General features: G+C 51.3%; 1 protein-coding gene across 7 annotated transcripts; it reads left to right on the top strand.

Annotated features, from left to right (window-relative positions):
• Positions 1–5,783: 5,783 nt before the first annotated feature.
• Lrrc23 (leucine rich repeat containing 23) lies at positions 5,784–13,944 on the top strand. Of its 7 annotated transcripts, none has more exons than XM_010611680.3 (9): positions 5,784–5,856; positions 6,998–7,138; positions 7,560–7,738; positions 7,827–7,936; positions 8,598–8,851; positions 9,991–10,121; positions 10,722–10,858; positions 12,805–13,101; positions 13,532–13,944. In XM_010611680.3, exons 3-8 carry the CDS (start codon positions 7,616–7,618, stop codon positions 13,076–13,078), a joined length of 1,029 nt encoding a protein of 342 aa, XP_010609982.1. In that variant the 5' UTR covers positions 5,784–5,856; positions 6,998–7,138; positions 7,560–7,615; the 3' UTR covers positions 13,079–13,101; positions 13,532–13,944. The 7 variants fall into 7 exon arrangements, with proteins under 7 accessions (XP_010609982.1, XP_010609981.1, XP_010609979.1 ...); XM_010611679.2 differs by lacking the exon at positions 5,784–5,856 and adding an exon at positions 6,294–6,361; XM_010611677.2 differs by lacking the exon at positions 5,784–5,856 and adding an exon at positions 6,313–6,389.
• The last annotated feature ends 6 nt before the right edge of the window (positions 13,945–13,950 follow it).

The following is a 13,950-nucleotide window of genomic DNA, read 5'->3' as shown; positions in this document are numbered from 1 at the left end:
CTCTCCGGGTAGTGCTAAGGGCGCGGCGCGGGGAACCTCTGGTTGCAGTCCTAGGGGTGATGTGCGCGGAGGTCGGGGGTACTGCAGGACGTTGCCCCTCCCGTCTCCACCTGGGGTCCGCCCCGGGCTGTCCCCTCTCGGAATGAAACCTCTGACGCCAGGCCACTCTCTGGGGTCCCGGCGGGTGTGCACAGTGGAGACCTGTGGGCCACTTGGGCGGCTGGCTCCTGAGCTCGGACGGCGTGGGCGTGGGGTCGCGAAAGGCTTCCCTGTGACGGCCTGGTTTCTGAGGTCCCGAGATTCTGGTTCACCGTTGCTGGGCTGGTCCCTTCCTGCTTTAAGCCAGAGCCAGCGCCAGCCTTCGCTGAAGCCAGAGGTTCCCAATTGTCCCGGGCTCTGCTCTGTAGGTGTCTAGGTCTCCAGCTGCTCTCCACACCGCGCAGTCCCTTTCCTCTCTCACTCAGTAGAGCTCAGGGCTAAGTCCTTGTTGTTTTGAGATGCGGGTATCGCTCTGTATCCCGCACTGAAATAGCCTCCAGCCTCGGCCTCCTGGGTGGCTGAGACTACCGCATGCCTCTGTCCTATTTCTGAGAGTTGTTCCAAGAGAAGCTCTGCGGAGGTTGCCAAACTATCCAAACTTGTTTTCTCTTATGTAAAATGGCAATAAGGATGGTACTTACATCACAAGGTTGTTTTAGAGTTGAAACAACCTAGGTGAAACCAAGCGAGGTGGCATGTGCCTGTAGTCCCAGCTACTCAGACGGCTGAGGCAAGAAGATAGTGACTTTGAGGTCAGCCTGGGTAAAGAAAGGCGGCTATGAACCTCGAGAGTGTAAGGTCCTGAGTTTGATGCCTGGTACCAAAAAGTTTTAGACTATTAAAAAAAAAAAAATCCAGTTAGAGCACTTAGCACAGAGCCTGGTGCATAGCAAGTACCCCCTGAGCATAACTATTGTTTCCTGAACATTTCCTAAGTGCCACACTATAGCAAGGCGACATGAAAGAGGCCAAAGATGCTGAACCAGACTGGGCATGAACACTCAAAGGCCAGCATGCATCGACCTCCTGTGTTAATCAGAGCTTCCATGAATATCTATTGTGTAGGATGCAACAAGCTTATATGTAAAGCATTTAGAGCAGTTTCTGGCTCCCGTTCAATGACTTGTGCTAAGGACTGGAAATTAAGTAATGATCAAAGATGATAAAGAGACAAAAGTTTAGCAGGTAGCTTGGTGTGGTGGCACACACCTGTAATCCTAGCATTCGAGAGACAAGATCACTGTGAGTTTCAGGCAAGGCCAGCCTGAACTACATATTGGGACCCTATCTCAAAAAAAATTTTTTTAATTAAAAAAAAAAAAGGTGGGGGATGTAGCTCAGTGCAAATGTCCTGGGCTCAATCTTCAGAAGTGGGGTCTGAGGAATGTAGGTCAGTGGCAGAGTCCTTGCCTAACCATATGCCAATGTGGCCCTGGTTTCCAGTCTTAGTCTCTCCCCGCGACAAAGCATGCCTAGGTCCACAAAAGGTTTGTACATCATGTACACAGTAATTTGTTTTCTTTTTTCTAGTGCTGGAAGAGAACCTAGGGCCTCTAAGCCTGAGCTACACCTAGCCCAGAAGGTCTTTCTGTTGGATACAAATTAATGGTAGAATTGCTGAGTTACAAAGAATTATAAGGTACCAATATAACCACATTTAATACAAGGGCTTTATTCAGAAATTAAGTCATTGAGCTATTTTATAGCATGGGACACTTAAATGAATTTAGAATGATTTTTTTTTTTTTTGTATCGGGGATCAAACTCAGGACCTTGATTGTGCTTACAAAGCAGGCAGCAGAACCACTGAGCTAAATCCCCGGCTAAAGTGATTTTTAAAAATAAAATTTATTTTATTTTATCCCATTTCCCCCTCTCAAGCCCCCTCACTTCCCTATGTACAAAAGCTTTATTTACTTTTCCTGTTCTTTTTTCACTTTTTTCTTGTACCTTTCTCCCTCCCTTCTCCGTTCCCCTTCCCATTTCCCAACATCCAATTTAGAACGACTTAAGCTGATATTTTCTTCCTGTTCATCTTTGTCTTTTGAGGATGATTTTATCAGCTCCCTACGGTATTTATTTACTTTCTTGTACCGGAAATCACACACAGGTTCTTGTCCTTGCCAGGCAGGTGTGGTATATCTGAGCCCTATTTTACTTATTATTCTCTGTGGCTCTCAAGAAATTCTTAAACCAGGAGCCATGGTGCACACCTGTAATCCCAACTACTCCAGCAGCTGTGGCAGGAAAACTGCAAGTTTGACAACAGCCTGTCCAATTTAGTGGGACCCTATCTGTTGCTCAGTGTGAGGCCTTGAGTTCTGAAAAAATTTTTTCTTTTCCTTTCTTCTTCAGTGATGTCTACAAAACCATCCCGATACGCTTGCTAGGCTATATGAACAATGAGTTTCACCTCTGTCTCACAGAAATCACTAAAACCCCAATCGCATTCCCCCTCATCCACTTTCTGTTTGGTGTAAATGATGAGACTGATGATGCAGAGGATGCAGCTCAGGACCCAGCAGGAGGAGGGCAGGCATCCTCATCCCTGAGCAAAGCACGCTGGGTGAGCATGCACGGGTTGGGGGGTGCTGAGCAGGAGGGGGCTCCTGCGCCTTTATGAAGAGCGAGGTGCCAGGGTGGCACTGTGGGAACCCTGCCCAGACACTGCCTCTGTTCTCTGCGAGATTCTGCCCGACTGATCAGGGGAGGTGCTGCCGCCCAGGCAGGGCCTCTTTTCTTTTTTGTGGTGCTGGGATCCGACCTGGCCTTCTAGCCATGCTGGCCAACTGCTGCCACCACCACCCTTTCCCCAGTACACGGAGATTGAACGCAGGGCTGCGAGCCTTCTAAACTCTTGCTCTACCACTGAGCTGCACCCCCGTCTGAGCGGATCGCCCCATTGCGCCCAGTTTTGCCATGTCCCGCAACTGTTAGGCATGCATTTCTGGTTCATATCTTCCAGCAATGTTTAATTTCGGTCTTCAGTAAAGATTAATAACACGCACTTTGCTGTCACTGTGGCAGTTTTAGAACCTGACGAGCCTGTTTTACTAATTTCTTGAGTCTCGATTGCACTTGATTGTAGATACACCCTCTCTTTCTCAATTTTTGAGACATGGTCTCACTCACTGTCCTGATTTGGGCTCAAACTTCTGATCCTCCTGCCTCAGCCTCCCTGAGAGCTGGGATTACAGGCGTGTGCATTTCTTGAAGCTATTATTTTTGTACCACTTTCCAGAAGGACATCTCACCCCTTGCTTAGTAAGCTAGTTTTCCTTCATGTCGGAAAGGGATCGCTGTTTCCTTGCTTGGGAGCCAAGTGAGGTGGCTGAACTGCCTTCGGAAGGCATTACGGAGGAGGGTTCTGAAAGCACCGGCACCTAATTTGGAAACGCGCCAGAACCATTCAGGAACAGGCGAGATGCGGAGGGCCAGGTCCGGCCCGGGAACGACAGTTCGGGCTCCCCTGTCACGGGCGCGATGCCCACCCTAAATGGCATAAGACGAAGCTCCGCATCTCCTTTCACTCCCACGACTAATTTTCCAGTTTTTACAGGTTTGTGCATGAAGTGCAGAAAAGGTAAATCAGCTGAATAGGAAGGAAATGGCTACCGACTGGGAAGATGGGAAACTCTGGCCCCGCCTCTCCATTTACGTTACCACAGTGGGGGCGGGGCGGCTCCCTCCGCAGAAGGTCACGTGGGCGGCTGGTCGTGCGCGATCCCGCGCCCGAATGCCTCGCGCGCCCCCGAGCGGCCGCTAGCGGTGCCAGCTTCTCAGCACCTCTGTCCTCGCCCTGCTTCTCTCCGCCGCTGGCGCGGACCTTCACCTCTGGGTGTTCTGCTCCTGAACACGGCCCGGCCGCTAAGGTGCTGCCCTGTCCACACTGAGCCAGCTCCAGAGGGGCTGCAGCGGCCAGAGTGCTCCTGCGAATCTCATATTTGAGGCTTTATTTATTTAGGGTGTTTGGGGTTTTTTTTTGCGGGGGGGTTGAGACAGGTCTTGCTATGTAGTTCTGGCTGTTCTTGAACTCCGTGCAATCCTCCTGCCTCAGCTTCGCGAGTGCTGGGTTTACAGGCGTGCACCACCATGCCTCACCCTTCAGCCTCACACCCAGCCCTGAGAGTTTCTTTAAAGTTACACCCATCAATAGGGAACAGTTAAAAGTTGTAGTATATTTATATAATAGGAGACTAGACAAGCATAAAAATGAAGAGGTGGAGCTACATTTAGTGATATGAAAGATGCCCAAAACATGTTTTTTTGAGACAGGTTCTCACTTGTAAGCCAGACTCGTCCTGAACTCACCATGTAGCCCAGGCTGGCTTTGAACTCACAGCAGTGCTCCTACCTTAGCCTCCTAGTGATGGGATTACAGGTGTGCTCCACCATACCTGGCTCAAACCATTGCTACATTTAAAAATGCAATTGATGAACAGTATTTATTATGATTCATATCATTTTTGTTTTGTTCTGTTTTTACAGTACCAAGGACTGAATGCAGGGCTTTTGCACTGACTTATAGACCCAGTTCTTTATATTTTTCATTTTGAGAAAGGGTCTTACTAAATTGGTAAATTGCCGAGGCTGGCCTTGAACTCACTGTGTAATCTAATCTGGCCTCGAACTAGCAGTGATCCCTCCTGCTTCAGCCGCCTGTGTTCTGGAATTACAGGCATGCAACACCTTACCCAGTTCTGCCATTTCTAATTTTTTAAATTTTATATATTAATAAAACATGGTGGCACTGAGGCATCATGAAGGTCTGTGTCTCTCCCTGTACACTTCCTATTATTTGCTTTGTTGTTGTCTTTATTTGTGGTGCTAGGAACTGAACCTAGGGCTTCACAAATGGGTACCACTGAGCTGCAAACCTGGCCTGTACTTGTACTTTTGTTTCAATTAATAACTCGATTTCTCTAGGCTGGCCGGCGGGGAAGGCTATCGGGTGTCATGAAGTAACATATCCTGGTGATGCAGCCAGCTCCAGTCCTTGCCCTGAACACAAGGCACCCGGCTGCCGATGGCTCCAGGAGGAGGCTGCCATGGGCTGCTCCCTGCTCCTGTGCCCTCCCCACACTGGCCCTGCCTCTCCTCCAGGCCACACTGGAGCTCTGCCCCTACTTGGAATCCACCTTGGGCATATGAAACTTCCTACATGTGTGCTACAAAATTACCTCCTGGGCTGCAGGCAGGGGTCAGAGGTAGGGGCTCTGGGTTCAGTCCCCAGCACAGCAAAATGCATCACTTCCTGGCACTTAGGAAAGGCCCCATCGTGCAGGCTGGCACCTCATTATTCAGAATTACTGGTGTACCTAATCCCATGCCAGCCTGTGAGTCCCTGTAGACCCCAGAGTCCAACACTGGGAGCTGGGAGGATGGTGATCAGAGGCCAGGGCGTCCCAACCCCTCCTCGGAAGCGAACTCTGAGTAAATCCTTTCTCCTTTTACCTCCTTCTGTTACCGTAGGTGATGAGATTCCAGGACAGGTTTCACCACAGTAAGGACAAAGTAGCAAGTTATACTCAACTGACAGGACCAGTTCAGGGCATTTAAATTTAAGAATTTAAATTGCAGACAAACAGAGAAAAAAAGCCAAAGAATTTAAAATGTTGGGAGGGGTCCAGGGCCGCTCCTATCTGGTGTTCAAACATGATTGCTAAGATGATTGACTGGGTGCTGAGTCACTCTTCTGTAGTTACAGTGCATGTCCTTTCCCATAATTCCCTCTGTTACACTTGGATCCGTGAGATGCAGTCCATATGAATGAGCTTTTAATGAATTCTAGGTCATCCCCACAGGTCCCGTAGGCAGGTACGCATCTTGGTTTGGGATTTTGGAATTTCCAGAGATCTTTGTTATCCTTTTCTTGGCTTTGTGTTTGTTGTTTTTGAGACAGGATCTTGCTATGCAGTTCAGGCTAGCCTTGAACTCACTATAAAACCCAGTCTGGTCATGACCCTCCTGCCTCCCCCTCCCAGTGTCAAATTACAGGCAAAGGAAGCTCCTCCATTTGAGGGGGTTGTGATCCTTTTCTCTGGTGGCTTCAGGTAGTGGACCTTGGGACAAAGGTCATGGGGGTTGGCCCTGGGACACTGCCTAGTTTCAGGGGAGTGGAGGGGAGTAGTCCGTCTGCCCCCAACTGTACAATCTGTGTTCCTTTGATTTGGTCAGCTGGATCTGAGTGGCCGGAAACAAAGGGCAATAAAGCTTCCACCTCTTCAGAGTGCCTTCATACTAACCCTTTTTCCTCACAACAATTGCAGTATAATCAGCTTCCTCCCTTTGGGCTCTTGTTCTGAGATGACAAAGAAGTAAGGTGACAGAACAGTAGGCAGTGGAGACCCGTATGTATGGTTTGTTACAAGGAACAGAGAAAAGGGCGGGCAGGCAGCAGGGAGGGGGTGGGCAGAGGACGGGCGAAGCGGCAGGTTTGTTGTTTGCTGGGCTGTCACCAGCAGATTCTGTCAGTTCTTTCTCTCTCTCCTTTTTTTGTTGTTATTGTTTAGAACTTTTTTTTCTTTTTGTACTGAGGAATCAAACTCGGGACCATGTGCTTGGGAGGCAGGCGGCTGAACCACTGAGCTAAATCCCCAGCCCTAGTTCTTTCTCTTTTACACTCTAATTTTCCTTGAGGCTTAGCTCATCTTGCCGTAGTTTATAGTTTATTTAGTTTGCTGGTAAGCTGCAGATTTGCCGAGATTCTAACCCAGGTTTTACGATACTGTACCTCGGCCTGGGCTCCTTTTATTCCATGAAATCATCTCCCAAAGTTTACCTGAAAATAACTAATGGGCGGGGCCTATATGAGTTCAAGACACCTTACTTTGATACTTCTTCCTACACCTAGCGACTCCCACACCCATCTTGCCCCTTTTGCTTCCAGGGATAAATTTCTCCTAAATTCACAATACTGTACAGTGCTGTTGTGGTGAGGATGGCCTGTCCCTTTAAGGTTTCAGGTGACGCAATGGATGGCTCCGCCCACTGCCCCTATGCTAAGCGCTGCCCGCCGTCTTGCAACCTCCGCCAGGGAGCGCCACCTAGTCCAGCTTCATCCGGGTTCCTGAGACTCGGAAGTTGGCACCGTAACCAGGCAACGTCTGCCCCCCCCCCCCGCCCCAGGTCCTAGACCCCGGCGGCAGGGGCCAGCGCTCCGCCCCCCGTTGCCATAGCAACCGTACACAACGCTTACCCCTTACCCTTTACCCCTTTTCTAAAGCAATCCTGCTTTGAACCAAGACCTTCCCCACAACTGCTTCCAGTTGAGAAAGCCAGGGTCTGCACCCCTTTGGGAAGGGGGATTTGGTGGGAGGACAGAGGACACAGGGAAATGGGGCTAAGTGGGGAATGAAGGTTAGAAAGTTCTGGGGGTCTGAGAGGGTTGTGAAATGGGGGTGGCAGTCAGCAGATGTTTGCAAGGGCGAAGCACCGTTGGGGGTCGGGTAATGGGCAGGTACTTGTCAAGAGAGGTGGGGGAGCTGGGGGTTGCTGGAAGCCTAGACCTTCTTTCTCAGGACGAGGACGAGGACTGAGCTTGATCTGACTCCGGGAACCTCCCACGAGGAGAAATATGTCGGACGAAGAGGATCTGGACGACTTGGAGCCAGAACAGGATGAACAGGAGAGAGAAGACGATAAGGATGCGGAGGAGTGGGAAGACTACAGGAAAGAGGGGGAAGACTTGCCGGAAGAAGTGAGAGCCGGGAAAGGGGAGGGTGTCCAGGGCCGAGGGTTGGAGCGAGGGGCCCAGAGGAGACGTGGGACTGGGACGTCTTTTGCAGTGGCTGCCCACGCCCCTGACGGAGGACATGGTGAAGGAAGGGCTATCTATGCTCTGTAAGACGGGCAATGGGCTGGCGCACGCTTATGTGAAACTGGATCTTAAAGACAGGTGTGTTCTGGGGAACAGAGCGACCGGTGGTTGAGATTGTAGGACCCCCACCTGTTTTCCCACTCTTATGCCTGGTGTTCGGTGAGACTGGATCTCTCATCCAGCCCCGTGGACAAGGGAAGGATGGGATTTACCTTTCAGGACCTCTAGGCCTCCCTGGGGCTGGTGTCCACCTCAGTGGGAGGGCACTTGCCTAGCTTCCTGGAGGTGCTGGTTCATCCCCAGAGCATGAGGCACACAGGACAAACTCGGAAGATTCTCAGGAATTGGAGGCTTTGTGCATGCATGTGTGTGTGTGTGTGTCTGTGTGTATAATATTCCTGCTGGTGGATTCTCACCCTCTCACCGTTTCAAGAGTTTGGTCTCTGCCCCACATGGACGCACAGTCTGTCCACTGTTAGGAACTGTTAGAACACACAGTCTGTCCGCTACAGGGCTGGGATAGAGCTCTGTGGTACTCACAAGTCATGGGTTCCATTCTCAGTAATGCACATGCACGCACATACACACCCCTACCTCCTGTTCCCTTTTCACCCCTCCAGTGTTACTGATTCCCCTCCCCACTCACTGTGGCCCTCTCTGTGTTGTCCTTGGCTTTAGCTCTTCTGCCCGTTTTCCTCATTCTTTCCCCACCCTGGTTCTCCCTGCCCGCGTCTCCTAGAGACCTGACAGACATCTCCTTGCTGTGCTCCTACATCCATCTGCGCTATGTGGATGTCTCTGAGAACCACCTGACAGACCTGGCGCCGCTCAATAATCTCACTCACCTGCTGTGGCTCAAGGCCGATGGCAACCAGCTGCGGAGTGCCCAGCTGAATGAGCTGCCTTACCTGCAGATTGCCAGCTTTGCCTACAACCAGATCTCCAACACTGAAGGCATCTGTCACCCTCGCCTAGCGAGCCTGGATCTCAAAGGCAGGTCCCCCTGCTGGGCTACTCTTTCCGTCCTAGCTGGGGGTTCACAGAAGTGGTCAGTGTGGTCCTTCGTTGAACCATAGAGCAATCTGCATGCATTCATTCATTAAGACACTCAGAGCTGGGGACATAGCTCAGTAGTCAAATTGTGTTTTGTTTTGTTGAACGTATGTATGTAGCTCTCTATGTAGCTCACTGTGGCCTTGAATTGTGTAGCTCAGGTTGGTCTCAAACTCACAGTGATCCTCCTGCCTCTGCCTCCTGAGTGCTGGGATTATAGTTGTGCACTACCATACCCAGCTCAAGGTCCTGGATCTGATCCTCAGCATCATTTTAAAAAATCAGGACATGTACTAGGATTTGTTATGACACTTCTTCATGCTGGGGATATAGCCTTGAACAAAACAAACTTTCCTATTCTAATCTGGCCCCAATGGCTCATGCCTGGAATCTCAGCACTGTGGGAGGCTGAGGCAGGAGATTACAAGTTTGAGCTCAGCCTGGACAACTTAGCAAGATTCTATCTCAAAATAAAAAAAAGGCTAGGAAAGGGCCAGGGATTTGGTTCAGTGTTTCCACCACCTGCCTCACAAGTGCAAGGGCCCAAGTTCAATCCCCAGTATAAAATAAATAAATAAAATAATAAAATAAAATAAATAAAAAGGCTAGGGATATAAGCTCAGTGTAAAGACCCTTGGTTCAATCCTCAGTACTGGGGAAAAAAATCCCTGTTCTCTCATAGCTTACTTCTAGTCGGGGCAGACAGGCAATTAACAATAAACACAATAAATGAGTAAAATTATACAGTATGCAAAGAGGAGGTACCTGCCTCAGAAAAAAGATTAAGGAAAGCAGAATGGGGGAGGCATAAGTGACAATTTGGAACAGGTGGGTTAGGATGAGCATCACGCAGACATCTGAGCAAAGACCTGCAGGAGACGGAGTCAAACGTGTACATTGCTTTCCCTCAAAGGCTTAGTGGACATGTTCCCCTAGGTCCACTTGCCCAGGGCTCCCAAGGCAGCATCGAGAGCTGGCCTTCCCCAGCACCCTTCTTGTGTTTGAAGGAGGCTGTTAGTTTGGGCTGTAACGCTGAACCCTCAGAGTAGCCCTTTGAGTGCCGATCCCCTGCTCCCCAGGGAACCGCATCCAGGCAGTGACCGGTCTGGACGCGGAGAAGCTGAAGAGCCTGCACACCCTGGAGCTCCGCGGGAACCAGCTATACACCACCACAGGCATCAACCTGCCCAAGCTGAAGAAGCTCTTTCTGGTAGCTCCCCGGGCCACCGGGTGGTGCGGGGAATGAGAATGCTCAGGTTCCTGTGGGCTCAGTCCCCAGCTTCTCCCTCATAACAGAAGCCAGGGTCATCAGTGGAGCCCTTCTTTGGTGCCAGAGTCCACGGAGATGTGAAGTGAAAGCAGCCAGGATGCTTCCACCCAGCTGGCAGATGCAGAGACAGTCTGCGCTGTGTGCTCAGGCTAAGGCGGCCACTTGCAGGCCCAGCCTTTTAGACTGGAGCTGCTTGACTCCAGGGGATGCTGCAGTCGTGTCTGGGGCTCCCTGGCCTTGGAGGTGAAGGGACATACCTCCCCCTTAGAGGGGGCTTTGGTGAGCCCTCAGTAGGGAATACAGCGGACTTTCCTCTGGGATGGAACCTAGGGCCCTGGGTGCCAGCCACGTACTCTGCCCCACTGAGCTGCACACCCAGCCTCTCTGGGACATTCTCAGCTCTTTCACTATTCACTGCTTGCCCCTTTCCCTCTCCCATGTTGCTGTCCTCTCTGGCATTTCCTCTTGTGCTTTATCTCTTTCTGATGCCCCTCCCTTACCTCTCCCTCCTCGCTTGATCTCCTATGTCTTGGGGAGCAGGCCCAGAACATGCTGAAGAACATGGAAGGCTTGGAGAACTTAAGCGATCTCACCACCTTACATCTTCGAGACAACCACATTGAATCTCTGAGCGGCTTCTCCAAGGAGATGCAGTCACTGCAGTACCTCAACTTGAGGTGTGCCTCCCAGTCAAGCCCTGCCCTGTGCCTGCTGGCCCAGGCCAGAAGAGCTTTGGTGCCTGTTTTTGTTCTGCCTAGTAGCCCAGTCTGGTCCTCCCCTCCTTCTCCTGCAGATGCTCCTGCTTCCTTTACCCCTAAAGGAAGTCTCTGTGCCTGCTTTCTTTCTTTCTTCCTTCCTTTCTTTCCTTCCTTCCTTCTTTATCGTAGTGAGGTCTCCCTATGTTCAGCCTGTCCTTGAACTTCCAGGCTCCAGCAGTCCTCCAGCCTCCAAAGTAGCTGGAAATACAGTACCATGCACAGTCAGGCTCCAAGCTCTCTTTTGGACACACACCGTTTTTTTTTTTCTCTTTGTGTGTGTGTGTGTGTGTGTGTGTGTGTGTGTGTGTGTGTGTGTGGTGGTACTGGGGATTGAACCCAGGGACCCACACATGCCAGGCAAGTGCTCTGCCACTGAGCCACATCTCTAGCTCCCAAGTCTTTTTCTTTTCTTTTTTCCTAACTCTCTTTCGTTGGCCCCATCATGTAGACATTCCCATTGCCCCTTTTCCCTTCCCATTTCTTGTCTTTCTTCCCTGAATGACTGTCCCTGTGCTGATTTCTTTTGTCCCTTCTCACTGACGTTAAACACATGGATGCCCTCCAGCTTGAGTTGAGGAAAGTATTTGAAAGAAGCTCTCAAGTAGAAAGACTCTGGAGGGTGTAGGGAGGAAGAGATTTTTTTGTCAGCAACTCTTATAGTGGAGGATTTTTTCTTGCTTTGTTTTGTGGTACTGGGTATTAAACCCTGGCCTCACTCATTCCAAGTATGGCTCTAACACCTAGCTTTTCCTCCAGCCACTGGTGGTCTATGTATGTTTCTTTTCTTCTTTTCCATCTTCTTTTGTTTCTTTCCTTAAGTACTAGGGATTGATTCCAGAAGCTTCACACTGAGCTACATCCCCGGCCCTTGTTCGCTCCACTTTTTTTTTTTTTTTTTTTTTTTTTTTGAGACAGGGTCTTGTTAAGTCTCTAAATGGCCCAGGATGGGCTCAAACTTTCAATTATAGGTATGTGCCACTGCACCCGGCCTTATATGTGTTTAAGTAAAAGTATAGGAAAACTGTCTCTTTCCTTAGGAGGTAACAAGAACAAATCCTTCCAACACTTAGGAGGCTGAGGCAGGGGGATCACAGTGAGTTCAAAGCCAGCCTAGACTATATGGCAAGACCCTATCTCAAACAAACAAAAAATCCTCCAGATGGCAACAGGAGAGGGTAATGCACCTGAAAGCCCCACACTCAGGCCTCTGTCCTTTGGGTCAATCTCTTGGCCATCAGCTCTGCTGTCATGGATCGTGTGTGTGTGTGTATGTGTGTGTGTGACCCATCTTCACTGACTATTAGCTGGGCATGCTTGGGGGGGGTCTCTGCAGACACAGGATCTAAATGACAAGGAGTAGAGATGACACACATCCCACAAAAGCAGAACACTCCTTACAAGGCCCAGAACATCCATGGTGCCAGGCTGAACCACTTGGGCACACTGTACAGAGGCCTGCAGGAAGAACAGGAGAATAAATACACAGTAGCCCACTAGAGGCCCACGGGGAGACCACTGCCCTTCACTTCAGGTTCCCTCCCCAGCCAGCACCAACATAGCACCTGCCCACTCCAGCATTCAGGTGCCAGGCCCTCCTCCAAGGCCTGAATCTTGCCATCTAAACTGCTCTGACCTGTGTGCCTCCCCTGGGGGACAATGTAGCCCGCTGCTGTTCCAGCAGATGAAGGACAACACACCCCAGGGCAGCATACTATACTCAGGGGTTCCTTGAAGGGCAGGACAGGAGTGGAACTGGGCAGCACCCAGTGCTCTGAGGGAAACTGGCCCAGTGGGAGGGCCCCCAAGGACCCCACTACTGGCTGGCCCACTATTCCTGGGTGACCCACCCCTAACCACTCTGGCAGGGGCAATGCAATAACCAGTCTGGGGGAGCTGGCCAAGCTGCGGGACCTGCCCAAGCTGCGTGCTCTGGTGCTGCTGGAGAACCCGTGCACGGATGAGACTGAATACCGCCAGGAGGCCCTGGTGCAGATGCCACACCTCGAGCGCCTGGACAAGGACTTCTTTGAGGAGGAAGAGAGAGCTGAGGCCAAGGAGATCCATCAGAGGATGAAAGAGGACCAGGAGCAGGAGGCCAAGGCTGAGCAGGACCTGGAGCCAGACCAGCCGTCCGTGTAGCAGCGGTCCTGCCTCTGTGCACAGTAAGGGAGTTGGCAGCAGGTGGAGAGCAGAGGCCTAGGGCTGGGCAGGCAGGTGGGCAACAGAAGCTGCCACAAGAGGAGAAGGGCAGGTCAGGGCTTCAGAGAGGCCAGAGTCAGGGGTGAGGGAGAGGAGCCTATAAAAGGCTTAGGACAGACAGCAGGAGGCCAGAAGAGTGAGCAGGGTGCTGGCCCAGAGCAAACCCTAGGAAGGGTGGGTCTGGGCCCTGGAGGGAAGGAGGGAGGCACCGGGAGCTGGCTGGTGGTGCATGAAGAAAGAAGTGGGCCTGGAGGAGAAGGCAGAGAGGAAGACCCTGCGCTGATATCCCGGTGCTGACGATAAGGACACAGGGATGGGAGGAGAAAGGAGCTGTTGGTGAGGCAGCTGTCACCACAGACAGGGCAGAGGCTTCCCTTCTGCTCTCTTCCCCAGGAAAGGAAAGCAGCAACTGCGGCCCTGACCCAAAGACCTGATGAAACTGTGGGTTCGGGTGGGGACCCACATTCACCCTCAAACGTCATCGTGGGGCACAAACTGGGGCAACAAGGAGACAGAGTACACCCCCTCTGCCCCAGAGCTGGAGATGCCCGGGCACAGCGGTGGGCACGGGGGCAGTTTGCTGGGTGTTTGCCTGGAGCCTGCCAGGGCCTCAGGGACAGACAGTTGGGGGTTTCAAATAAAGAGACCTTTTTGCACTCCTGGCCTAACCAGCTTTGAGACACTGCCTCGATCACGATGCCGGCAGCACTTGTCTGCCGCACTTGTCTCCTCGGAGTGGCCACCCCGCCCCTCGGTACCCCCACGGCCCCCCGCGGGTTAGTACTTGGGCCTCAGCCGGCAGCTCCTGACTC

This window comes from Fukomys damarensis, unplaced genomic scaffold (genome assembly GCF_012274545.1).
Source record: "Fukomys damarensis isolate Sample0158 unplaced genomic scaffold, DMR_v1.0_HiC HiC_scaffold_19, whole genome shotgun sequence".
NCBI lineage: Eukaryota > Metazoa > Chordata > Mammalia > Rodentia > Bathyergidae > Fukomys > Fukomys damarensis.
This window is presented reverse-complemented; position numbering and strand designations above follow the sequence as displayed.

What these genes read in the sequence shown, in the direction of transcription:
- Lrrc23 (XM_010611680.3), top strand. Translation starts at nt 7,616, where the DNA reads ATGTCGGACGAAGAGGATCTGGACGACTTGGAGCCAGAACAGGATGAA. An exon ending in GGGAAGACTTGCCGGAAGAA is followed by an intron (nt 7,739 to 7,826) that starts GTGAGAGCCGGG and finishes CGTCTTTTGCAG; the next exon opens with TGGCTGCCCACGCCCCTGAC. An exon ending in AAACTGGATCTTAAAGACAG is followed by an intron (nt 7,937 to 8,597) that starts GTGTGTTCTGGG and finishes CGCGTCTCCTAG; the next exon opens with AGACCTGACAGACATCTCCT.